The sequence below is a fragment of the Micromys minutus genome (assembly GCF_963924665.1).
Source record: "Micromys minutus genome assembly, chromosome: 5".
Classification (NCBI taxonomy): Eukaryota; Metazoa; Chordata; class Mammalia; order Rodentia; family Muridae; genus Micromys; species Micromys minutus.
Window position 1 is genome coordinate 28,562,566 of NC_137974.1, and position 27,432 is coordinate 28,589,997.

The 27,432-nt window shown below is 36.2% G+C and overlaps 1 protein-coding gene across 2 annotated transcripts in view; it reads right to left on the bottom strand.

Annotated features, from left to right (window-relative positions):
* Positions 1–27,432, bottom strand: part of MYCBP2 (MYC binding protein 2) — a 200,748-nt gene that overhangs the window by 164,809 nt on the left and 8,507 nt on the right. For both annotated transcript variants that reach the window (XM_080917202.1, XM_080917201.1), the window contains exons 2-7: positions 20,084–20,159; positions 13,281–13,496; positions 7,400–7,553; positions 3,098–3,294; positions 1,617–1,859; positions 1,331–1,402 (exon numbers count right to left, since the gene is read on the bottom strand). In XM_080917202.1, the coding sequence (XP_080773328.1) occupies positions 1,331–1,402; positions 1,617–1,859; positions 3,098–3,294; positions 7,400–7,553; positions 13,281–13,496; positions 20,084–20,159 (958 nt within the window). The remainder of the gene's footprint in view (positions 1–1,330; positions 1,403–1,616; positions 1,860–3,097; positions 3,295–7,399; positions 7,554–13,280; positions 13,497–20,083; positions 20,160–27,432) is intronic.

Below are 27,432 nucleotides of genomic sequence, written 5' to 3' on the forward strand. Positions count from 1 at the left end.
CATAAATTAATGAGACAATTTAAAGCACACTGGGTTTTAAAAGACAATCACTTTAATATTAAAATTTTACTTCCAAAACATTTCAATAATTGATATAGCAGGATGATTCTTCACATATGTGGTGCTCTGAATGAAAATGGCCCCCTATAGGCTCATATGTTTGACTGCTTAGTCTCCAGTTGGTGGAACTGTTTGGGAAGGATTAGTAGGTGTAGCCTTGTGTGGAGGAGGTGTGTCATGGGGTTAGGTTTTGAGGTTTTTAAGAACCCATTCCAGCTCTCTTGCTCCTTCCTATATCATCTTTCCTTTACCCCCATCTCCACTTCTGTCTTTTCTACTTCTCTCTGTCTGTCTGTCCCTCTGTTTCCTTACAACTTGAGAGTAAGATGTGAGCTTTCAGTTACTGCTCCACCACCATGTCTGCCTGCCTGTCACCACTTTCCCCATCAATGACTATCTAAAACAGTAAGCAAACCCCAGTCAAATGTTTTTCTTTATAAGTAGCCTGAACAGTAATGAAGACAAAAAAACGATTTTAGTTTTCAATCTACTTTCAAATGCCTCTTTTATCATTTCATACTGACAACAGATTGTTAGCTCAAGAAACCATAAAGTTTAGAAAAAAAAATTTTTTCCACTTTATACTTTCCAGAGGGAACCTGGGATTAGTCTCAAAGACAGATACAACAGAATTATGTGTTTTTAAACCATTCTGTCCATCTTTCATTTACTTTTGCTTCATAAAAGGAAAAGCAACTGTATGGGATGCTGAACTAGTAAAAGTAGACAGACTGTGTTGTTGCAGCTGAGACCACAGAATTCAGGAAGCTCCATGGGCTTACTGTTTTGTTTCTTTGTGGGTTTCTGTATGCATCTCTAGCAGGTGGCTGTTCACTGGGCAGGCCAAGAGTGTTTGCTAGAATCTACACTTAAGGAGAGAATCTACACTTAGCATGCAAGGATTTATGGCAAGAAGCCCTCATTAGGTCTCAGGTCACTTATTTATTTTCAATTCAGATTTGTTAATGAACAAGGCTGTCTAAGATTCTTAACCCCAGACTTGCTTAAACAAGAACACCAAAGAAGGTGTTTCTAATCCCTCTTTAAATGTAAATAATAGAGAACAAAATAAACTGATCTGTCCTAAGTTACACCATTATTAAAGTACAGAGCTAAGCTTGTAATTAAACAACTGATGAGTTCTGACTTTATATTTTCCCTCCTGCTCTGCACCATTACCTAGTCATTTTGCTACAAACACAACATTCTTATAGAAATTCATTCAGCAAGTATAAGCAGATAATTTCATTTATTGAGGATATTCTCCTACCTGGGCATACCCTAACCAAGACTTTTTTTCTTTTCTGTTTCTGATACGAGATGTAGAATTATATATATGGCCCTGTAAAATAACAAAAAAATTGTCTATGAAATGATTAATAATCATTAAACAATAAAATTAATAAAAATACACATATTTATTATATGCATCTGAATTATAATTTTCAAGTAAAAATAATAATTAGACAGTACTAAATGGACGAGAACCAGGGTAAAATCAATTACTAAATTATGGCTATTTTTGTTATGATAGGAACTGTAAAGAGTCATATTACCCTAACTGTTCCACTGTATCCAGAGCCTATTTTGTATAATCCATCCTTGCATAACAAATAAAGAAAAAATCCATCATTCTGAAGCAGACACTGGTCATCTTCATCAACAGATATTTCCTTTAATGGCCACTTGTGCATTAAAGCTGCTTTCTTAATGCCATTGCTAAACCAGTCCTGGACTTGGATCTTTCCAACCAACACTGCCTGTACACTTCTCTGTAGTGAATTTAGTATTGTTGGCACCTATTCAAAAGAGAAGATAAAAAAGGCATTTTACTTTTTATTCAGACAAAGTACAGATACTTATATTATTGCTGGCAAAATAAGTTATAAAGACTGATCCATGTTTGGCAGGCTTTCAAAGGCACGAACTATAACTTCATCTGTAAGAAGGAAAGCACTATTACGGATGCTATGGTGTGCATACAGACAGACAGGAGCCTGGCATGGTTGTCTTCCGAGAGGCCCAACCAGCAGCTGACTGACTCAGATACAGATACTTATACACAACCAATGGATAGATGCTGCTGACCCCTGTGGTTGCATTTGAGAAAGCTGGAAGAAACTGAGGAGGAGGGTAACCCCACATAAGTCTCAACGATCTTGAACTCTGGAGATCTCAGATGCTGAGCCACCAACCAGGCAGAATACACTAGCTAGTTTGAGGTCCCGAAAACATATTCAGTAAAGGACTGTCTGGTCTCGCCTCAGTGAGAAAAGATGCATCTAACCCTTGTAAGACTTAAGGACTCAGAAAATCGGGAGGCCTGGTAGAGGCGGGGTCGGGGGACATCCTCTTGAAGACAGAGGAAGAGCAGGAATGGAATGAGGACCAGTGGGAGGGTGGACCAGAAGGAGAGCAATGAGTAATTTAAAAAGAAAAAGAAGTAAAGCTCAGGCAGATTAGACTTCTTTAAGGATTCCCTCACTCACATCTGTAAATCTTGTCTATGACTTGTTCTGTATCACTCTAATCTATTGTTGCTTTATGGAATTCAGAACATGCTAATATAGTCTGATTTATTATACACTAGCTTTCTTATTCTCTGTACATGGTTTTAATTTTCTTTCTCTGTTATATTCTGTATAATTCCTTCCTCTTTTATCTTTAGCTAACTATTTGTGCTTTTAACCATGCTACCATTATTTAACCCTGCCTTTAATTTTCAAATTATAATCATTTGCTTTTTCACTTCCTGGAGTTCTTATTTGATTTTTTCTAATATGACAACGTTTTATATTATAATCATTAATTATAGTTTAAATATTTAGAGATTTTGCCAAAATCCATTTGTTATCTTTAATGATACAAAATTAAACACACATACGGCTTAAATCAAATGCTGTACATTATTTGTATATCAACCACAGAGAGAACAAAATCCTGTATAATGAGAAAAGGCAGAGAATTTTTATTGACAGACTGAAGAAAAGTACAATTAGCATCTTTGAAATTTCTTAACTGCTAAAAATATGAATACCTGAATAGTTTGGCAAGCGTGACTGCCATTGTTGGTGAGGATGGCAGAGATGGCCTGAAGTGTCCTTCCTGTTTCTCCCCAGGAAGCCACCAGGCTAAAGAGGCAAGCACAGGAGAGTGCCGTGAGGGACTGCCCTGTGCTGTCATTCACCCCAGTGCTCCGCACAGTGATTTCCAAAAGGAGGTGGAAGAGAGCCTCTGTGGACAGAACAAGATTCAATTATATCCATTTGAGTTACAGAGCACTAAATATACATACTTTTTATGTCTTGCTCACTATATATAAATTTAAGGCACCTAGAAGGATTAGTTCTTACTAGTTTTTGTCTAGTTAACCATTCCACAATTAACACATTTATACAACAAGGGATTAGAGATCATTTAGTTCTATCCCTACTTTTTATTTTACTTTTTGTAAATGAAGTAATAAAATTTGTTTAAGTTCATATAAATTAATGCTGCTTATATAAGAAACTCATCCTTAAATTCACAGCTTTTCAAGTAAGGACTACTCACTGTGCTCTCAAAGAGAAGGAATGTGCCCTTCTATCTGGGTCCCTTGGGTGTATGTACAAACTCACAAGAAAAATGCTACAGCTTTAATATAAAACTTTATAATTAGCATAATTCATATAATTCATAAATAACCTCTCACAAAAATAGAGTTGGCATATAATTATACATATATATAAAATAACTCTCCCAGGACAGAGGACGGATAATTTCTTCTTTAATAACTAATACAATTGAGACCCAGGCAGATTAACAGACTCTCCTTTTATTCAAAAGCCATGTAGTGACAAAGGAGAAAAGAAGAATGGATTACTGTTCTATTACCTCAAGAAATCACCTGAACACCACCCAGGACAGACTCAATACTGCCTGTGTGTCTCTTCAGCAGAAAGGGAAAGGAGAACTGAAAATTCTTAGAAAGTTAAAAAAAAAATCAAATCAAATCAAAGTCACAGAAAGCCTCGGAAAGATAAAGAGAAACAGGAAGGAAGAAAGAATCACTACTTCACAAGCCTCTGAAAACGGGAAGGATTTTGTGGTTCATTCAGAAGAACTGAGGGATCATTCCCCATCTTCCTAATTAATTCTTCCTCTTACCACCATCCTCCTGATCCACGGGATCTACTACCAGTGGATAAAGGAGTTACCAAAAAAGGGGGTCAGCAAAGAAACAAAGGTGGAACTCTGGAAGAAAACAACCTTCAACAAATGCACTGGCCACTTTGAGCTCAGTGATTTTCTTGCCTTATCTTCCAGATGCTGGGACTGCAGGCATGTATGATGCCTGTTTCTACTTTGCTCTAAAGTAGCTTGAAGAATTACGATACAATTGTATTTCCTTTGTAATACACACTCATGCACATGAACACACATACTCTGTGTGCAATGTTTTATCTTCATGATATAAAGTTTGGCATCATTACTGCTGTAATACAACAATAAAAGTTTTAAAGCATTTTTTATCAAAAAAAGGAGGGTCAGAATTTAACATTAATTTTTTTTTTTTTACTTATAGTCAGAGAATTTTCAAATAAAAATTCTAGTCATCTGCTTAAAACACATTCATTCTTTAAATGGTTAAACTAATTCAGGCTTTTCAGGTTTATGTGACAAGATCTCTATCTAGTGAACCAGCCCTAAGAGAAATTACTGATAAAGATTTATTTGATGTTTATTTATGTGTGAGTATCTGTATGTGGATATGCACACACAAGTGCAGATCCTCCGGAACTGAAATTACTAGATGTTGTCAACGGCCTCATATGACGTTTGGAAACCAAGTTCTGGCCTCTGTGCTCTGTACTCTTAACCACTGAGCCATCTTTCCATATTTTCTACTAGAAAATATTTTTTATTTTGCATAGTGAAGTAGAGAGTGACTTTCCCTACTCCCTAGCACTGTAATGAACCTTATAAACATGTCTAGACAGCTCCACATATGTGCACCCTCTTCTTCCCTTCCTTCCTGACTGCAAGGCCTTCCTTCTGTGCACTAGTTATATTCTAGTGGTAAGAACCTGTCCTCAGTCATTTTCCCCATCTAAGAGTATATTCACAGTAACATTTATACAAATGTGTATGGGTGACCTGGAGAACAGCTGCTGAGAGAAGGCAGCTATGGGGATATGATATTAAACAAAGGGAAAAGACCAGGCACTATCAATGTAAATTTAGCACTATTGGACCCAATTACCATTTACTGCTTTGAGCTAATTAAACAAATCTGAAACGTGAAATGACAGTAAAACCCTAATACAAAAAAAAAAAAAAAAAAAAAAAAAAACAATCCCAGAAGTAAAAACCTTCAGAAGTAAACCCTGAAAATAAGATACCAAACAAACAAAATAATGGCATTTAAAACTTCTAAGAAAAAGATAGGCAACTTAATAAAATTAAATTTTTGATATAAAATATTTAGATGAAAACATGTTCAAAAGCTAATATTTAGAACAAGATACATTTTTAAAAGAAATATTTATGTAAAGAACGAACATAAGGGAAAATACACTGATGCAACTGTACCATGAACCAGCAAACTGACCAATCCTTAACCTGTACTACCTATGTTTGGTGCCTTGTGCTGGGGGCTGGGGTATAGACTGTCTTTAAAGTTTTAGTGTATCTCTCCTCTGTAGAGAGACTATCCTGTGTATGTATGAATATGTCACCTGTCAATTAAAAAAACCTATGACTTACAGGAAAGAATAGAATAGAAGGTGGGAGATCCAGGAGGCAGAAAGGATCTGCCAAGCCCAAGAGATTTCCCCTGGGAAGATGTGACCAAGACAGACACATGGTACCTGAGCACTTAAGCAATTACGTGGCAGAGTGTATATTAGCACATTAAGTTAGGATCTAGACAAATAAGAGCCTAGCTACATGACCAAATTACTCATAAATATATTTTGAACTTAAGTCTTATTTCTGGGAGCATGGGTCTGGGAAGAAGAACCAGACAAAACTCCCGCAATAAGACAAAGTTAAACATAAAAACTAAATCACTATATTTGACCAAAGAAAGAAAGATCTGGCACATAATTAGGTTCTCAAAATGTGGGTCTAATAAAATTCAGATAGGTAGGGCATAGTTGTACATATCTATTAACCCTAGTACTTGGGAAACCAGGGCAGGAAAAATAAGGTTCAAGGCCAGCCTGGGCTACATGACAAGGCTTTGTTTCAGAAAAACAATTTAAGTCAAAAGAAAAGTGAAGTGAAGCCAGATACAGAGAGCACAGAATCAGAATAATTCAATCAACAGTGTTCCCAGGCCACCAGCTACTGCAGTCCAGAAACTTTCCAAAATATCAATGTAAAACTCCTTACCTGGGTCACAGATGACTTAGATACAGACTAATGTTTGAGAATCATATCTCTATGGCTTTGAGGCATTTTCTTATATTTTTAAAACAATCTAGAAAATTCCAGACTGACAGTATAACCCATGGTTATCATCAGAGAAGAACAATAAGCCAACTAAAACCTCTGTTTCACCTACATTTCTATCGCATTGCAGAAGATTCCTATCTTACTTACATGGTTACATGTTAAGCCTAAGTTATTAATATGCAAAGCAGGCAACACTAAAAAAATTTATACTTGAAGAAAAGCCAGTATCTTTATGTAATGAATCTTACTAAGACCCTTTCTTCCCAAAATAATTTTTGTTGTTGTTGTTTATGATTTCTACAAAGAAAGAAATGTCCTCCCTTTAAAAATAATAGTATTGTTTGAGGTTTGTAACATTTATTTCTTTTCCTCCCCTTACTGTCTTAAGTCCTCTAGAGCAGTGGCTCTCATGTTCAACCTTCCCAGTCCCTCATGCTGTGGGACCCCCACAACCATAGTTATTTTGATTGCTACTTTATAACTAAAATTTTGTGACTGTTATGAATTGTAATGTAAAATTTGTGTTTTCAAATGGTCTTAGGCAACCCCTGTGAAAAGGTGGTTCAACCTAAAAAAGGAGCTGTGACCCACAGGCTGATAAACACTGGCCTAGAGGAACAGGTAGAGAAGAGGCATATTTGCTATTGGCCATAGGTATTCAAGTTCATGGGGGATTTTAGAGTTCTGGTGTTATTCTGGGATTTCAAAGACTCCTATTGTTACAACAAACAAGAAACAACTCTGCACAAACCATAACTCTTTAGACTATATCTCCAATAAAGCACAGCAAATAACAGCAAAGTTACATTCCTGCTTTTTCCTGTACCTAGTCTACCCAGGCAGCGCTTCATTGGCGATACGGTTCACTTTCACGTGCTTCACTCTAGGCATAAACTCTTACCTAGGACCTCTGGAGGCTCTGACTGGAGGCCTTCTGGCTGCTGGCCTTGAAGCACATTCAACAGGGCTTGAAGGCTCCTTAGACACAGGGATGGATGAGAAAACCGAGTTTCCTTGATCAATTCAAAGACTTCACAAAGCCCAACCTCAATAATCTGTTTAATATGAAGAGAAAATTAGGCTTTCTAATGTGTAAGTAAATGACACTTTCTATAATCTAGTTTGTGCAAGTTATCCAATACTAAAGTGCCATGATGTTTAAACAGAAAAGCAAATAAACCAACACTCTATTTTTAATTTATTTAACACGAAGACTTTTAAAACCATGTACCTATATACAAGACTAAGAACAAGTCACATTATTTAAAGACTAATTTGGAAAGAAGGAAGCCATAGCAAGGTATGTTGAATAAAACCTTGAAAACTGAACTCAGGGGCAGATGGAATTCACTCAGAAGAAATGGTCTCTGTTAATTTATATAGTGCATTGGTTGTGTGCAAGTAACTTTATTGCAGTGTTCACACCAAAAATAAAGACAACACATAGTAAAGGCAGGTTGGAAACAAATTCCACCTTAGCCCTTCCTGTAACGGCAAAATTGCAATGTTAACATTCATAGGTACTGTCCCCTTCATGTGGGTAAGATGATCATTAAAGGACCTAAAGCTGGCTCAGTGAAAATATCACTGGTATTTTAGTTTAATCAGAATAGTCCTCATTGGGCCAAGAAATCCCTGATTCTCTTTAGCAAAAGAAGTAAATCTCTAGTTAGAGACTGTAAGAGCAAAGTTACACTGAGCTTTTATGATAACTTTGGAAGACCAATAATTAATAAAACACTAGACAATAAAGTTCTATTTCTCAGCCAACATCAAAAGTTTGAGAATAAGATATATAGCTTCAGGATGTAAATTATGTGACATTAAGAAATAAAATACAGAGCTGGAGAGATGACTCAGCAGTTTAGAGCACTGGCTGCTCTTCCAGAGGTTTTGAGTTCAATTCCCAGCAACCACATGGTGGCTCATAACCATCTGTCATATGGTCCAATGCTCACTTCTGGTGTGTCTGAAGAGAGTAACAGTTTATTCACATAAATAAATCTAAAAAAGAATTTAGAAAAAATTAAAATAAGACCAAGTTGTAGAAATACTTCAAATAATAATCCTAAGAACAAAATAGCAAGATAATATTCTTTCTGTTGAGATTTTTATATTATAATTATACTATATATGATAGAAATAATGTACCTTTCTAAATACTTGTTTTGTGTAACTCACTAGGAGATATAAAGATATGTTGGACCCTGTCCTCTGAGAGTTTGTAATGAAGGAGGGTAAGTGAGCTATATACAGACGTCTTATCCAAAACGAATTTCTGTTACAGAATTTAATACATTATAGTATAACAGTATATTTCATTTCCTAACTAAACTATCCTTCTATGTGCAAGAAACATTTCCCTTGATTAGCTCAGTGTTTAGCAAATGTGGAAACACAATTGATATTCATCTAACTAGCTACTAATCTGTGTACTAAAAATTACTACAATTCAGAAACAAAATTCGTTTTCTTAAACAAAGGTAAAATTAATTGTAGATAAATCCTGCTGTTCTAGTTGTCATTTATAAGGCTTCTCAAGTGCCTAAATATAAATAAGAGGTCAAAATTGCCAATATGATTGTCTTTATAGAAGTTATCTAAGATCCTAGACTTGACTATAGTGAAGTTTATCCAAGTTTATTCACAGAATTTCAATTTACTAAATACCCCTATAATTTTTTACACCTGTTTTAGTTTATACTGATGGGATGAACTAAAAAATGAAGACATGCTGAAATTTGTATCTACCTATGCACTTAGAGGAAATCAAAACGTTTAGTACAAATGTGTATCTCTTTTCTCAAGCAGAGGAAAACTACAATTCATGTTTCCTATCTCAAAATGCTTGAAGCTAGTCTTGCTGCATATTTTATTTTAAAATATACCTTTATGTTAATTAATGTATTCAGTTCTTAAGTAAGTAAAGTCTTTCTGATTTTGTAGGCAGCAATGCATTAGGGTTCAAGAATAAAAAGTTGAGATACATTTTCTAGTAGAGACAAAAAAACCCAAATCAATAAGTATTTTGTCTAATGCCTTAAAATTAACAGTGCACTAAACTTAGTAAAATATGTAGAGCACATGGGAAGAGGACATAGAATAACTGAGGTAAGGTTAGAGATGGCAGAAGTTAGAACACAGAAAACTTCATATACCAGCTAACCCATATACTGTCTTCTACAAAAAAACACTGAAGATTTTAAGAAGAAAAAAAAACTATAATCAGGAAATATCTCTGCACAGTTCATAAAAGTTATTTAGATGTTATTTAGCCAAATTAGCTAAAGGGTAGTAGAGTAAGATTCAACAGCAGGTAAGCAGTTGGGCTTTTTTAGGAAGTGCTGATGAAGGCTGGAAATACTGTGTGGCAAGGCCTTCAGTACAAGAATGGTTAAAGAAGCAGAACTGATAAGGATTAGTAGATTAGCTATATTTGCCTAGTTGTAACAAACTGGAAGGAATTTATTTTGTCTCTCGGATTCGAAAGTTTGGTCCATGAAAGGTTGGCTTCCCACACTTGGGTAGGATATGGTATTGAGAACATGTAAAGGACAGTCCTGTTCACCTTATGGTGAAGAGGAGGCAGAGATGGAAGCAGAATGTGTTTCAGAGTCAAGAGCCTTTCCCAGAACCTGCCTCCAGTGACTTCCTCTAGCTGAACACCACCTTCCACAGTCTGCCGAACCTTCCCAGATAACACTATAAACCTCGGGTGACATTCATATTCCAACTGTAATGTTTGGTGGTAGTTAGTTCACTAGGGAAGGTTGAAACATGGCAGAATGGGCATATTCTCTAGGTTTCATAGTGGCACAATCACCCATCTATGGAAAGGGAAGACTAAAAGGAGATCACTGTGTGGCTGGAATAATGAAGACCTTTAGCTCACTCTCTCCACATCCTGGGCTTAAGGCAGATGGAAGACCTTCAGTGTGTGGCTAAAGCCCTAAGACGAGACCAACTAGAAATGTAGATTCAATAAGTATCTCTGCATAGACAGAAACCAAAAAAAAAAAAAAAAAAAATATGAGAAATATAAGGAGTATGAAACCAAGAGAATTGTTTGAAAACATAAATTTGTCTTTAAAAGCTGAAGGACACTTTCCTTCCTGGTGTGAAGAACAGGGCTGAAAAGTCAGCCCGACAGGATCACTGTGTGACAGAGAATGGGAGCACGGTCATCCATCTTTTTCCCTCTCCTCCTGCTCATGCCTCCTCTTCCCCTCTTCTTCCCTTTTAAGTTTAATATTTCTACAATGTAAATACAACTACTATTTGTTTTATTGAAACAATCTCAAGAGGCAGTGTACTTCATAATGACAGAAATCTGTGTTTCATTTGTTTGAGTTTTTTTTAAGTGTTTACAACTGACTTAAGACTTCTTAATAGTACAAAACTTGCCATAACAAGATAAAAGAAAAAGTAATACAAGAGAAAGAAAACAAGAAAAAAGAAAGGCAAATACATTGGAAGAGCGAGACAAAATCTGTAGTGAAAGGTGAAAAAGAAAACCTGCCTTCAAATTTTCAAATTCTCATTCAAGTCATAAAAGCCACCCCCTTCCTTTGTGCTACTTCTGATGTGATGCTACAGGCTCCTCCCCCCTCTTTTGTGTCAGTTCTGATGTGATGCTACAGGCTCCTCCCCTTCCTTTGTGTCAGTTCTGATGTGATGCTACAGGCTCCTCCCCCTTCATCTGTGTCAGTTCTGATGTGATGCTACAGGCTACCACTGCACCCAAAACACTCACTCCCCACTCAATGTGCTGCCCAGGCTGCACTGACTTTTGCAGAGGCACCATTCTGCTGCCTCCTCTATCTTCATATTTCTGTCAAGCACTCAACATTCATAAATCCATTTTATCTTAACTGCAATCCTATGAGGTACATAATGCTCTCAAGATGTAGATGATAAAGTGGAAGCACCTATTTACCTAGTATTAAAAAGCAAATAATTTTAATGGTATTTCAACTTAAGCCATTTGGCTTCATCCCCATGATTTTTAACCATTATTCTATTTCCAAAAAGCAAAATATGTGATGGAATATACAATATTAACCACGTTCTTTTGGGTTTTGTTTTGTTTTTTAAGATTTCCTTTTAGCATTGTTAATCATGCTAGGAAAATGTTAAGAATAGCTGATTCTTCACTACTCATTTACTCTAATGCTTTAAAACAGTATAATAATCAAATTTTCCTTGTTTTCTAATCTACCTTTTGGTGTATTATTCAATATCTATATTCCTGTATAAAAGATTTCTTTGATCTTCTGATTTTCCTCCCAATACCGAATTTAATCACCATGATTAATTCAGTGCAGTGTGATCTGCCCACCATAGTACAATATTCGTACAAAAAGTGTACAAATTCCCTGGGGGTTATTCTTTTTTCTTTCCAACATCCCTACTTAAGCAGAAGAAATCACAATGAAGAAGCCATGAGCTACGCCTTTCAGGAGGGAAACAGTTAGACATCAGAAGAAAGGGACAAAAGAAGGAAGACACACATTCTAAGCATGCTGGGACATTCACAGAGCTGTTGTGCCCTTTGCTTATGAAGTAGAAACCAAGTCATCTCTGAGACAGGAGAAGAACCCAACAGTACAGTCAAGGACAATGCATACTTAAGAACAGCCACAGCAGCCCATAAAAGAGAAATCAGCCAAAGAACAAGGGCTCTGTCTGTCCCCACAACTCCAGGAAGGTATTCCATGTAAAAAAATCTATCATACCTTGTAAATAAGTTTTCCAGATAGATTTAATGCACTAATTTAATAATATATGAATCATTTTTGATAAAATAATCACTTCTAAACTTATTTATAAGAAAGAATATGCATGAATCATATAAACCATTTTGAAATGATTGTATTTTTCCCTCTCTTCTTAGGAGCACTATAATAACTCCAAGGCTAGTGATGTAACTCATGAACGGCACTAGGATTGGATTATGAGGACCTGGACTTGATCCTCGTTGCTAAGAAAGAAGAAAACAAAACCAGAAACAGAAGGAAAGAAGAATAAAGGGAGGAAAATAAATACTATATCTCATGCATGTACATATGTATGTATGTATGTATGTATGTATGTATGTATGTATGTATGTATGTATGAATGTATATATTCTTAATACATGGCAAAATTAGTTACAAAGTAGAGCAATCCTTAGAACAAAGTACATTAAGAACAGTTTGTTCAGCTGTAATATGAAACAGTTATATGCTTCTAGTAAGAGGAAGTGACATCAGAACAGTATGGACAGGACTGTTTCTCATCTTACTTTTACCATAGTCCAGGTAAGCGAGACAGCTAAATAGTAGGCAGATAAGAAAACACTTTCAGTTTAGCTGCTACTATGGAAACTTTCCATATCTACCTATTCCAGGGCTTGCTCTCAATTGTGTCTGTCCTCTTTATGCTTCCCTCAGTGGAAGTTCACCAGCTCAGAGCTTATCTTCCATCTGCCACTATCGGAGGCCTGCCTCTACACAAGCATATCCACACTACAGCTCTTGTACACTAACAGTTCAACAAGCTACAACCCACTGACCTTGCTGCCTCTACTTCCCATGCTTATCCTACTGGTTTCCAACTACTGGCTTTGTTAGCTGGTTAAAAGTCCCATTGAGTTTTCCTGGTCTACCCCAAACCCAGTCTATTTTTATCCATAAGTCATGTTATTTTAATGCACTAGTGCCGGGCATCTCAGGAATGTGTGTGCATGTATGATAACCAGACCACTTGTAGGTAATGCATCTAAATAGAATTCTGTGGCTGACCTTTGGCAGCTTGATGGGGGGCTCTCTGGACTCCTCTTCCTCATCACTGTCTGATTCTCCACTCTGTACAGAGTTCTTCGATGCAGCTGCCAGTGATGTTTCTTTTTTCTGCCATTCCAAAACGCAATGCCGTACGTTACAGTAAATGTTGAAGGCAGAGGGATTGCTATGTAGTTTGATATCTGGTATAATTACTGTATTCTCCACGTTTTCAGACTGAAATACAAAACACAACATTTCTGATTTACATTCTTTGTAAGGATCATTCCACTATACATAAAAAGTATAGACAGATTAAACTACCTTGCATATCTTTCATAAGGAAAAAAAACACAGTGTTTTATTATATTTCAAGTACCAAAAACAGGCAGAAAATGTTTCTCTTCTTTTATAAAGTATTGAGGAAGGAAAAGAAACAATATTTCTTTAAATAAGAAATATGTTGAAGTTAGATCATCATGTAACTTGTGAATATATCTTTCAAAATCTAAAAAAAACAGACAATATAAGTATATTAAGAATATATTAAAATACAGAACAAATAGTATTTAATCAATGAATAATGTTGAAAAAAACACCCAAAAAGCAATGAGTGTAATTAATTCCCCCAAAAAATAAATGTAATAAAGTAGTAAGCACAAGATACTATAAAAAATGGTAAAAGCATTTGACAAAAACCTAACACTAACAGCATCTACAGAGCATAACATCACACACACACACACACACATACACACACACACACACACACACACACACACACACACACACACACACACAGTACAAGCAAATCAGGAATGTAAAAGTATTTTCTCAACTAGACAAAGGATAACTGTATCATATCCTTATCAAACATGGTACAGAATGCCTCACTCCTAGAACTGAAAACAAAGCAAACACTCAGGAATTCAACCTCTGTGTGGTGTTCCTTTCCTATTGCAGTAACCTGATAAACATGGCTAATGTGAAAATCATCTTCTAGAAGTGTTTTTATTTCCTGAGACATAAATGCAGGTTTGGCAAAGTCACAGTGCACAAAGTGTAAAGATTAAGAACCTCCACACATGAAGAATGAACAAAACCACCATTTGACAGCTGGAGAGCTGGCTCAGGGGGAGAGCACCAGCTGCTCTTTAGAGGACCTGGGTTCTGTTCCATGATCATTTGCTTCTGTTGTTTTGGGGGCCAGTGCCATTTACGATGGCAGTACATGGAAGTATCACAGCTGATCAGGGAAGCCAAAAAGATAAAGATAAAAAACAAGGGCCCCACAATCCACTTGAAGGAGCAGATTTTCAGTGGCCTAAGTACCTTGAAACAGAAGTCTACCACAGTAGAAGTGTAGAAGGTAGAGACCGAGTCTCAAGAACTTTGGTTGCTGAGGTAGATGTGTTTAACATCCGAACTATTAAAATAGCTACCAAAGTTTTAGGGAAAAAAATCTTATAAAACATACTACCCAATTTTAAGATATAAAATAAATCTATATTATAGTATTATATAGTATTGATAGAAAAACAGACATTTAAATCATCTAAACAAAACAGATTCCATAAATACACCCAAAATAAAAATGGTTAACTGGCTCTTTTACAAGATTATTCAATGAAAAAATAAATTTTATAACAAATAGAGCCAGATCAATTGAATAATAATGAAGAAAATGAGTGTTAACGTTTAAAATTAAAAAATATATTAAACAATATACCTAAAGATATTAGATGAATGAATAAAATCTTTGGACAAAATCTAAAAAACAAATATTTCTGCAACTTTTATATAGGTTACAACATATATGAAGTACATAAGAAAAATACTAATAATTAGGTTTATAAAAAAACACTTGTTCTAAAGCTTCAGGAAGGAAGAATAGATGGATGGGCAAACAGACAAATAAATCAAGTACAGTTTTATCCCAGCACTGTAGCAAGAAACCCTCTGGGATCTGTCTTTCCTATCTGACCTGATCCCCCAAGGAATCACAAAAATATTCTCCCCAAACCTCCCTTTTCCCAACTCATTCCATTATCCCAGACTCCAAGACCAGTAGGCATTCACTTAGAACACACCAGCTAAGCATACCAGGGAACTAGGAAAGCTAGCTGAAGACCCTTACAACTCCCTCCTTCCCTCAAAACCCTGCCCTCACCTGTCCCCAGCACTGCTGCAAAAGAATGTCAACTGTAGCCTTCATCCTCTGATGCCCACTGTCCATCTTGTCCTAACCTTCCACCCCCAACTTGGTCACTTTCTCCTGGCCTCCAAATGCAGCAGGCACCCACTGCTAACCCAAGAGCCTCTCCTCCCAAGGCAGTAGGCTGAGGGCAGCAGACTCACAGATCCTACTCCTGCTGAGATGCAATGTTCTAAGTCTCATCCCCATCTCTGTAGCAGAAAACACACTGCCATCTCCTTCCTCTTTGAGTCTCATCTGCAAGACATCACAAAAGACCTTCTTCCCCAACTTTTCTTTCCCTAACTCATCCTAGTACCCAAGCCTCCATCACCAGCAGGTTTTTTCTGGAAAACACAAGCTGATCAGGCCAGAAAGTCAGTTAATGCACAGCCACTAAATTCTCCAAAAATCTAGAGAAAAAACAGAAACCAAGGAACAAGGCATGAATCCAACAAAGACAAACCCAGAAGTCAGCACCCAGACTCAAATCATCCCAAACCCAGATGCCTAGATATCAGTGTAAAAGCACAATCAACAGCCAGGGCAATATGTCTCCACCAGAGCCCAGCAATCCTACCACAGTAGACCTTAATTATTACAACACAGCTGCAGTACAAGAAAAAGACCTTAAAACTAACTATATAAAGATGATAAAGGCCCTTAAAGAGGAAATGAATAAATCCCTTAAAGAAATACAGGAAAATACAAACAAACAATTGCAGGAAATAAATAAATCCCTTAAAGAAAGTCAAGAAAACACAAACTGTTGAAGGAAAAAAAAAAAGACTGCAAAACCTGAAAATGGATATAGAAGCAATAAAGAAAAATAAACAGGAAAATCTAGAAATAAAAAATCTAGGAATTCAAATAAGAACTACAGAGGCAAGCTTCAACAAGAAAATACAAGGATAAAAGAGAGAATCTCAGGCATTAAGAATATGATAGAAGAAATGGATACACTTGTCAAAGAAAACGTTAAATCTAAAAAATTCCTGACACAAAACATCCAGGAAATCTGTGATATTATGAAAAGAATAGAAAAATAGATAGATAGATAGATAGATAGATAGATAGATAGATAGATAGATAGATCCCAACCCCAAATCCCAGAAAAAAATAAAATTCAACAAAATCATGGAAGAAAATTACCCAAAGAAGATGCCTATAAAGGTAGAAGAAGCACACAAAACACCAAATAGATTGAACTATTTAGTCAATCAAATAGTCTTCTCACCACATAATAATCAAAACATTAAATGTACAGGTCAAAAAAAAGAAAAGAAAAGCTGCAATAGAAAAAGAGCTAGTGACATATAAAGGCAGACCTATTAGAATTACACCTGACTTCTCAACAGAGACTCCAAAAGCTAAAAGGTCATGGACAAATGTACTATAGACTAAAAGGCCACTGAAACCAGCCCAGTCTACTATACCCAGCAAACTATCAATCACCATAGATGAAAATAAGATATTCTGTAATGAAGACAAATTTAAGCAATATCTATCTACAAACCTAGTCCTACAGAAGGTGCTACAAGAAGGATAACTACACCCATAAAAACATAAACTTACATCAGCAAAATCAAAAGAAGAGAAGTACATACACAGACACACACACCACCACCACCACAATAGCAAGAATCAACAATCATTTCTCAATATCAATGATCTTAATTCCTCAACAAATAAACAAAACCTAGATATGAAAATAGGATCTGTCCTCTGCTGCATCCAAGAAACACGCCTCAACATAAAGGATACATATGACTTGAGGGTAAAGGAAAAAGATACTCCAAGCAAGATACTCCAGCTTGACCTAAGAAGCAAGCTTGTGTAGACGTTTCAATATCTAACAAAATAGATTTCCAACCAAAACTAATCAAAAGATATGGGATCGACACTACATACTTATCAAAGAAAAAACCACCAAGCTGACATTTCAATTCTTAACATCTAATACCCCAAGACAAGGGCAACAAAGTTTATAAAAGAAACACTACTATAGCTTAAACCACATATTGACCGCCACATGCTAATAGTGGGAGATGTTAATACCACATTTTCACTAACAGACGGGTTATCCAGACAAAAACCTAATTAGAGAAATACTGGAACTAGCAGACATTATAAACCAAATAGACCTACCAGCTATCTACGGAGCACTTCACCCAAACACAAGAAGAAACACAGAGAAAAAGAGCCCTTCTTCTCTACACCTTACCTTCAAAACTGACCACATACTCAGTCATAAAGCAAGTTTCAACAGATAACCACCCTCCCCCACCCTGCATTCTATCAGACCACTACAGATCAAAACTGGATGGCAACAACAGAAAGAGCAGAAAGGTTATACAAAATCGTGAAAACTTAACAAGTCTCTATTGAATGAAAAATAGGCCAAGATGACTTCATAGAATTCAATGAAAATGAATGCACAACATACCCAGACTTACAGGACTCAATGAAAACTACGCTGAGAGAAAAGATTGCAGCACTAAATACCTACATTAAAAAATAAATAAAATGAACTTATACTAGCAACTTAAGATACATTTGAAAGCTCTAGGAGAAATCGAAGTAAGCATGCCCAAGAGGAGTAAATAGAAGAAATAAACTGAGGACTGAAATCAATAAAATAGAAACAAAGAAATCAATACAAACAATCAATAAAACAAAGAATTGGTTTGTTGAAAACAAAACAAGACAGAACAAAAGAACAAGAAAGATAAATCTTTATCCAAACTAACTAAAATATTGGGAGAGATTATCAAAACTAGTAAAATCAAAAATGAAAACAACAGACACTGAGGAAATCAAAAGAATTATTAGTTCATATTTTAAAAATACATAGTCCACCTAATTGGAAAAATCTAAAACAAATGGATAATTTTCGTAAGATAGCACTTATAAAAGTTAGATCCAGTTCAGATAAACAATTTAAATAGATCTAAAACCCCTAAGGAAATAGAAGCAGTCATTAGAAGTCCCCTAATCAATCAATCAATCAATCAATCAATCAATAGCTTTCAAAGAGCTAAGCCCTCAAATTAGTCCACAAAACTGAAAGAGAAGAAACACTGCTAAATTCACTTAATGAGGCCTCAGTTACTCTGACACTCAAACCATTCAAAAATTCAACAAAGAAAATTACAAACTAATTTCCCTCATGAACACGGATGCGAAGAATACTCAAACTGAATCCAAGAATAGGTCACAAAGATCATCCACCATGATAAAGTAGGCTCCATCCCAGAGATTCAGGAATGGTTCAACATATAAGAATCTGTCAGTGCAATCCACCATATAAACAAACTGAAAGAAAGAAAAAAAAAGATATGATCATCTCAATAGATGCTGAAAAAGCCTTTGACAAAATCCAACACACCAGTTCATGATAAAAATCATGGAGAGATCAAGAATATAAAGTAGATACCTAAACAATAAAGGGAATTTACAGCAAGCCAATAGCCAACATCAAATTAAATGTAGTGAAACTCAAAGCAATTCTACTAAAATCAGGAACAAGACAAGGCTGCCCACGCTCTTTATATCTCTTCAGTATAGTACTCAAGGTTGTACCTAAAGCAATAAGGGGAGCAAGGGGATACAAATTGGAAAGGAAGAAGTCAAAGTCTCTCTTTTCACAGATGATAGAATAGTATAGATGAGTGTCCCCACACTCTAACAGAGTTCTTACACCTGCTTCACACCATCAGTGAAGTAGCTGGATACAAAATTAGCTTTAAAAAAAATCATTAGCCCTCCTTTATACAAATGACAAATGAACTGAGGGGGGGAAAGTCAAGGAAACAACCCCCTTTACAACAGTCACAAATAACATAATACAGTTCTTTGAGTTGTTTAGTTAGTATGTCAAGAAACTTCAAGTCATTGAAGAAAGAAACTAAAAAAGATATCAGAAGATATAAAAAGATCTCCCATGCATATGGATCAGTAGGATTAATGTAGTAAAAGTGGCCATCTTACCAAAACCAATCTACAAATTCAACACAATCCCCATCAAAATTCCACCCAGTTCTTTACAGACTTTGAAAGGGCAATATTCAAAATAAAACAAAAACAAAAAACAGCAGCAAACAACCCAACACTTGATAGCTAAAACAATTCTGAACAACAAAAGAACTTCTGGAGGTATCACCATCCCTGATTTCAATCTATACTACAGTACTATAATATTTAAAAACTACGTGGTATTGGCATAAAAATAGACAGGTTGATCAATGGAATCAAATCAAAGACCCAAATGTAAATCCAGACACCTATGGATACTTTTGGATAAAGAAGTTAGAAATATACAATGAAAAAAGAAAAAGCATCTTCGACAAATGCTGCTGGTCTAAGATATTTCGACTGTAGAAGAATGCAAATGTCAGGGTTGTTGGGTCCTGGGAATAACTGGATGGTGGTCTGTAACTAGATAAGATCAAAATGCAATGTGGACATGTTGAAATTTTTCAAAAATTACTTTTTTTCTTGAAAAAAAAAAGGAGGTGTCTACAAATTACTTTAATACATAGAGCAGAATCATTTGCTAATTATATTTGTATTTTTAAGTCTTTTTATTTTTGTTCCAATTACAATGTCAACAAGTTGCTAGCAACTTTACCTTGCTTCTTGTCTTTACTTTTGATTTGCTTTTCTGTTTTCGCTTCAATTTCTTTTTATTTAAAATTTTCTTATTCCTAAAAATAAAAGGTATAAACATTATAAATATTTACATCAAGGCATACAAAACCAATGAAACATATTTCTAAGACACTTGCACATTTCTTATAACTTCTATAAAGCAATATATTCTAAATATACATGCAGATAGTATTCCAACAGCTCTGTAAAAGACAACAATGAACAGTAATTCCAAAAGAGTGTTCTATAAAGCTTTTTATAAAAGTAAAGCAATTAAGGTGTTAAATAAAATTTTAAAAAGAAAACCTTCTTTCAAGCCTATCAGAACCTCGTGGGGGAAGGTAGGCAGCCACTAAATCTGTCAGCCTGAGTGAAACTCACTTGGTGGCAGGCTAGCTGTCTCCGAAATTCACATGTATGTTGTAGCATACATGCATACACATGCATACACACGCACAGAGTAATGTAATTTTAAAGAACCAACATTTTTCATCCATAGGTATGTTTATAAACATACAAAAATGTGTTCTTTACACTAGTGAAGTCTGCAATGCAGAAAGTTCAAGTAACTTTTTACTAAATTACTATTAATATAAAGAAAATATTGAGGACCTGGAGAAATAGCTCAGTGGTTAAGAAGACTAGGGTTCAATTCTGAACATCCACATGGCAACTCACACCACCATTAACTCCTGTCCCAGGGTATTGGACACTATCTTCTGTTCTCTATAGTCACTGAATACAAATGGTTCACAGACATATGAAGGCACAGCATCCATACCCAAAAGTAAAAAAGTGAAGGAGAGAGGAAGGGGAAGGAGAGGAGTGGGGAGAAATTGGAGCTCATATCCCTAGCAACTAGTTCTCAGTGCCTTAACCCCAGGCCTGTTTGTGCATTAAGGAAAAGGAACCCTCTCAGTACTTTAAGAGAAAAACACCCTTTCTCCCTGTCCTCCCTCAACATAGTAAAGAATAAAGTGGGAGGAACAGGAGACTAGCCAAACATTTTACTTTTATATAACTTCATATTCTGAATGCCTACTATGATGAGAAACACATTCCTAGGTAGCAAAGACTTAAAATAAAAAAGACAGTTTTTGCTCTGGAGGACAGAAGCTACTTAAGAGAAAAGAACAACTTATCTGTCTAGTAAGAGACTGGATGTTTCAGTCCTACTTAGAAGGGAAAACAAAATAATCAAGGGAGGTAGAGGGTGGAAAGGGATTTCAAACTTAAAAGAAGTAAATGCCTTTGATTATTTTAATCTATCAATTATGACTGGCAATGGATTAGTTGACCCAACATATGAAATTTTCTACAGTTTTGGGGAAATTATTTTGCTGGCTGGTTGCTCTTAGCATCTCTGGATAAATTGATAAAGGAAAAGAATGAGCTGCATGATAATATTTAATGGCTCCAGATGTGAATAAACAATCTAAAGGTTGCTAGGTGTGCCCTTGAAGAGAATCTTCTCTCCAGCAGCCATAAAGCTCAAGTTGCAGAAAATCAAACAAAGCCCTCAATTATAAAGTTGACCAAATTACAGCAAAAATTCAAGTCTCAGCCTCAGAGGGGATCAGCAGTCAAAATAAGGGCATTTATTGGAAAAAAAGGGGGGGGGGGATCCTGTAACTTGGTATAAAGATGCATGAGAGGACCCTATTGAAGCTGAGAACTTTGAATCCTCAGATTCTCGAGGGTTTACCTAACCTGAGGAAGTAGTATCCTCAGCCCCACCCCCTAAGCCTCTTTCACATGGGGAAATTAATCTTTCGTTGACTGATAAACCGGCAGTGACTTTCTCTGAAGAAGATGCCAGGCAAGACAATACTGAGGTTCCTCAGGGCCCACCAATAGTCTCCTCTAGACCCATAACCAGACTCAAGGCAAAGCAGGCCCTTAGAGGGAAGGCAGAAAGGGTAGTCCATGAGTAAGTACACTATACTACTAAGAAGCAATAGAACAGTGACTAAAACACCTATGGGTTTTTATCAGAATATCAGTGCTTATCAGAGAAGCTTCTTGTAATAGAAGGTAATTTACCTCAGACCCACACGTGAGAATAGGAGACTTTAGAACACTCAGCCCTAAGTGGATGTCTTCATTAAACAATTCCCCTTAAAGATCAGAATCTATGCTGAAAAGGATAAAAGACTGCAGGAGCCAGAGGTTGTGAAATGACTCCAGGGAAACAGCATCCTCCAGACACAGCAGGACTGACACACATTTGAACGTACAATGACTGTGGCATCAAGCAAATGACATATACAGGTTCAAACACAATAAATTCACAACATTGAGAAGGGAAAGTAGTCACAAAGTCCATCCCTAACAGAGAACCTTCTTGCAGTTCATACTTGCTTGGAAAAGGAGAAATCTACCTTCTCCAATGAGTTGTCACTGGATACAACAACCACACTCCAGAGCGATCTCCATGGCTATGAGTATTTGGCCAACACAAAATGGACTCCATGGGTTTCAGTGTGTGTCTGTGTGTGTGTGTGTGTGTATACAGAATTGTAGGATAGGATCATGGATATATTTTGGGAAAGAACCGGATGAAATATGTATTCCTTATTTCACACAGCAATTAAATTGGTTATTACAAAATAATATTTGGCCTATTGCAGCTACAAACTTTTTAGGCAAAACTGATAATCATTATCCAAAAGACAAATTGTTTAAAATTTTCCTCTATGCAGGCTCTTGTATTTCCCGTAAATTTACTCATTCCGCCTGTAGAGAATGTGCTTACTGTATTTACAGATGGCTCGTCTAGTGGCAAGGCAGCATGTGTAATTGGATCACAAGTTCATTCTCTTGAATAACCCTCTCCCCACTCGGTTCAGCACAAATAACTGAATTACAAACTGTAGCTACTGTTTTTGAAATGCTGAAAAATCAAGTGTTCAATTTGTATACTGAGAGCCAATATATAGCTCATGGTTTATAATTCCTTGAAACTGTTCCTTTTTTAGATACTGCTAATTCTCAAATTTTGCAATTACTTATTTAATACAACTCAATTTAAGAGAACGTACTGCCCCTTATTTTGTAAGACATTTAAGAGCTCAGACTGGACAGCCCGGACCCCTTGGTAAAGACAATGCCATGGCAGATTTATAAACCAGGCCGAGTATAGGCATTACACAGCAACAATTAGCCAAGCAATCTCATTCTTTACATCATCAAAATAGTAATAGCTTGAAACAACAATTTGGTATTGCTAGAGAATGCACACGTCAAATCGTACAGACTTGCCCTGAATGTCCTCAGTTTTTACCTGTACCATATAATGGTGTTAATCCTCAAGGACTTATACTTCATAAATCACGGCAAATGAATTTTAATCATATTTCTGATTTTGGAAAATTAAAATATTTATTTGTGACTACTGACACCTTTTCCAGCTTTCTAGTTACAACTGCTGTAACGGGAGAAGCAACTAAAATTATAATTAGTCATTGACTGTGTTGTTTCTCTATGCTTGGTGTTCAAAATCAGATCAAAACAGATAATGGAACTGACTATTGCAGAGCATTTGAGACTTTCTGTCAGCAATTTAATATTACCCATATAACTGGGATTCCTTATAACCCTCAAAGACAAGGCATTGTGAAATGGGCTCATGAACCTTTCAAAGAATATCTTCAAAAAATAAAAATGGGGAAGCTATATCCCCATACACCATAAATTTATTTAAATTATGTTTATTTTATTTTCAATTTTTAAAACTTGGAGGCTAAGGAACTCTCTGAGTGTCTGGCACCTTACAACTAGGCATACGTATGCCTAGGTGAAATGGAAGGATCCACTTACTGGCATATGGCATGATCCTGATCAGGTATTTACTATGGGGAAGAGGGCATGTTTGTGTTTTGTCCACAGGATGCTGCAGGAGCATGCTAGCTGCTAGACTGGTGAGACATGCTGATGCTCGGACAAAGAATAATGTTGACCTGTGAGCTTGCCCTGACAATGGTGACAATAAAGCTGTATTGGACATATGTTCCTGACAAAACCTCTGCTTGCCTACATCCCAGATTGGACAAGTTGCCTTGCTTCAAACTTTTAGACCTTGCGGGACAGAGAACATGGAGACTGTGAAAACTGCCTTTAAAAACTTAATCAAAACGAAAAGTTATGACTCTTCTCTTTCCTTTAAAGTGACAAATTATTCTGAGACAATCATGGACTGATCTAGAAATCAATCTAATATTGGAAAAAAGGAAATGACAATCTTCATTGGAAGGCTGGTTCTGGACATTTTCAGAGACATATTTGGAAGTTAGCTGCAGTTCTTTATGAAGATGTTAGTAATAGATAAAACTGGGACAGAATCTGGACTTTGAACAAGTGTTAGTGCATGTATTAAGGCTCCCAATCTTTTATTAATTGGTCATGTTAAAATTACTTTTGTTTCTTCTACAGTATTCAGTGTGATTGTACACTTTCTAATTGTGTTAGTGTATTGAAATCTGGTATGTCTGTTATGGTGAACCAGCCTCGTTTTATTGCCTGTGGGTATTACAGGACCCTGGTATTCTGAAAAGGGCTTACAGGAGCTAGAAGAAATGAGTCAGACTTTAAGCAGAAGGAAGAGAGTAGTGAGCTTGGTTATTGCTGGCCTGGTAACTTTAATTACATTAATCCTTAGCACCACTGCTTCTACAATCGCTTTCACTTAAGAAATTAAGACAGCTACTTTTGTTAATCATTTAGTGAGAAATGTTACTAATCTTTTGAGAATCACAAGGATTTAGATAGGCATTTAGAACACTGATTGATGTTCTTTATGATACTATTCAAATTATTGGAGGAGGTTCAGAGTTTAAGAGCAAGAAGCCATCTCAAGCGCCACGCCAAATACCAATGGATTTGTGTTACTTCTAAACTTTACAATGATAGTCACTATAATTGGGGAAAAGTTCAAAGACACTTGTAGGGTATTTGACATAATATTAACACCTCTATAGATGTTTTAACTTTGCATACTGAGATTATAAATTTAAAGAATGCTGCTCAACTGAGCTTTGATGTTGCAGATATTGCTGATAAAATTATCCATGGCCTGAGGTCAGTATTTCCATCTTGGTCAAGTTTCAAAAATTGCATATATAGTTTGATCATGCTTCTTATCCTGAGAATACTTGTATTCCTGCCCATTGTGATAAAGCTTGCCTTTAACAGCATCAACATGTTGGCGGCCAAACTACATGGCTTGAAACGGAGAGTGGACCCCAGAGTTATTAACAGGATGACAGTCAGATGGGTAAGATTCTGCACAGAGCCTTACCAACCTAAGACAGAAGTGCATTGCTTTTGATAATGCATATTCTAAGACCAGTAAGTAAGGCTTTCCTGTCAGAACAACCTAAGACAGATGCAGTCTTGTTTATAAAACAAAAAAAGGGGAAGATGTGAAGAGCTTTTGGAGTCTCTTGGCAAGAATTTGACATTGGGCCAGGACAAGGAAGTATGGTTACTCCAGGCAATAACGACTTTGGGCTAGGACAGGGAAGTAAAGTAAGCTCAGAGAGAAATCTGATTTTAGGCTAGAACAAAGAAGTAGGCTTCAGGCAAGAGTATGACTTTGCCTAGGACACGGAAGTAAGCTCAGATAATCTCATCCTCTTTATAAGCCCTTAGAAACAGTGATTATGGGATTTTATTTATGGTCTTGCTTGTTCTCTGTTTGTGTTTACTGTCTTGCTTGTTCTCTTAACCTAGAACTGACCTTACTATTATTTGTATGTAATTAAAATGATATAAAAGGAAACTGGAAGAATTAAACCACCTTTCAGCCTCAAAAAAAGAAAACGAAAGAAAGAAAGAAAAGAAAAAAAAAAGAAAAATAGAAAATAAAAATAACACAAATCTGTAAATTTGAAATGGGTCAATAAAAAGTATCCAATTTGGGCTAGCAGGTTGACCCAGCAAGCCAATGTGCTTACTGTGTAAGCCTGAGGACCTACCTTCAATCCCCAAAACCCAAATAAAAGAGTGGTGTGGGCTGGAGAGGTGGCTCATCGGTTAAGACCTCTTCCAGAGGTTCTGAGTTCAATTTCCAGCAACCACATGGTGGCTCACAACCAAGGAATCCGATGCTCTCTCTCTTCTGGTTTGTCTGAAGATAGTGACAGTGTACTTAACATAAAATAAATAAATAAATCATTAAAAAATTATTTAGATAAGTAAGAGAGTAATGTGCCAGTCCCAGCATGTAATGTCAGCACACCCACAGTGACATGGGAAGAATTTAGAAAGCAGCATTGGCAGCAGAAACAATGAGACCCTGCCTCAAAAGCACAGTGGAAGGAGAGAACTGACTCTGAACAGCTGTCGTCTGATCTTCACACACAGGAAATGTCTTCCATGACCCCTTATTTCTTGTTCCTTACAATGGTTCTCTCACTGAACGTGGAGAGTGTTCATTAATCACCGCTTTAGCTAGATAGGGTGGCCAGTAAGACTCTGGGATCTGTCTATAACTCTTGAATCAGCCAAGGGCTGGGGGTACAAACTTGCACTGCTTGGCCTGGCTTTTGTGTAGGTAGTAAGAGACCCAAACTTGGGTCCCTAAGCTTGTAAACAGGCATTTTAAACACTAAACCATCTTCTCAGCCCCTGAAAACTATTTTTATATCACTAAAGTAAATTCATTCAAAAGTATTATCAGAGATGGAAAAATGTAATATTAATAAACTAAAAACAAGAAATTAGAGCAATATTTTTTAAATTATGTGTTTGTATACATGTATGTGTATATACAAGTACAACACAAAAAGTGAACACAGGTACCTGATGTGACCAGAGGCACAGGTTCCCCCATATAGGTACATGTTGTAAGCTATCTAATGGATATGCAAGGAATTGAACATGGGCCCTCCACAAGCACAATAAATGCTCTTTATTAAGCCATCTCTCCAACACCAATACACCAGCATTTTTAATAATTATAAATGTATATGTACCCAACAAGAAAGACCAAAATTATATAAAGTAAACATTGACAAAATTAAAGGGCCAAAATTATTTTAATATCCATTAATAGTTCAGACTAAAAAAAGGAGTAGAGTTATACAAAATGTCCAAAGAGCTCTCTACCCAAATTTAAATAATTGATCATGTAATGGTTAATACTGATGGTCAACTTGATTAGGTTGAAAGATATACCTCGAATATTAGAACAAACTATGTCTGGGGTATGTATATATGAGGGCATTTCTAGAGACAATTAGATCATCAGTATTCTGACCTAATTAATGGTATAAGTAACTGATAAATTCAAATTCTGAATAAATTATTAGGTGAAACTATGGAAGGGGT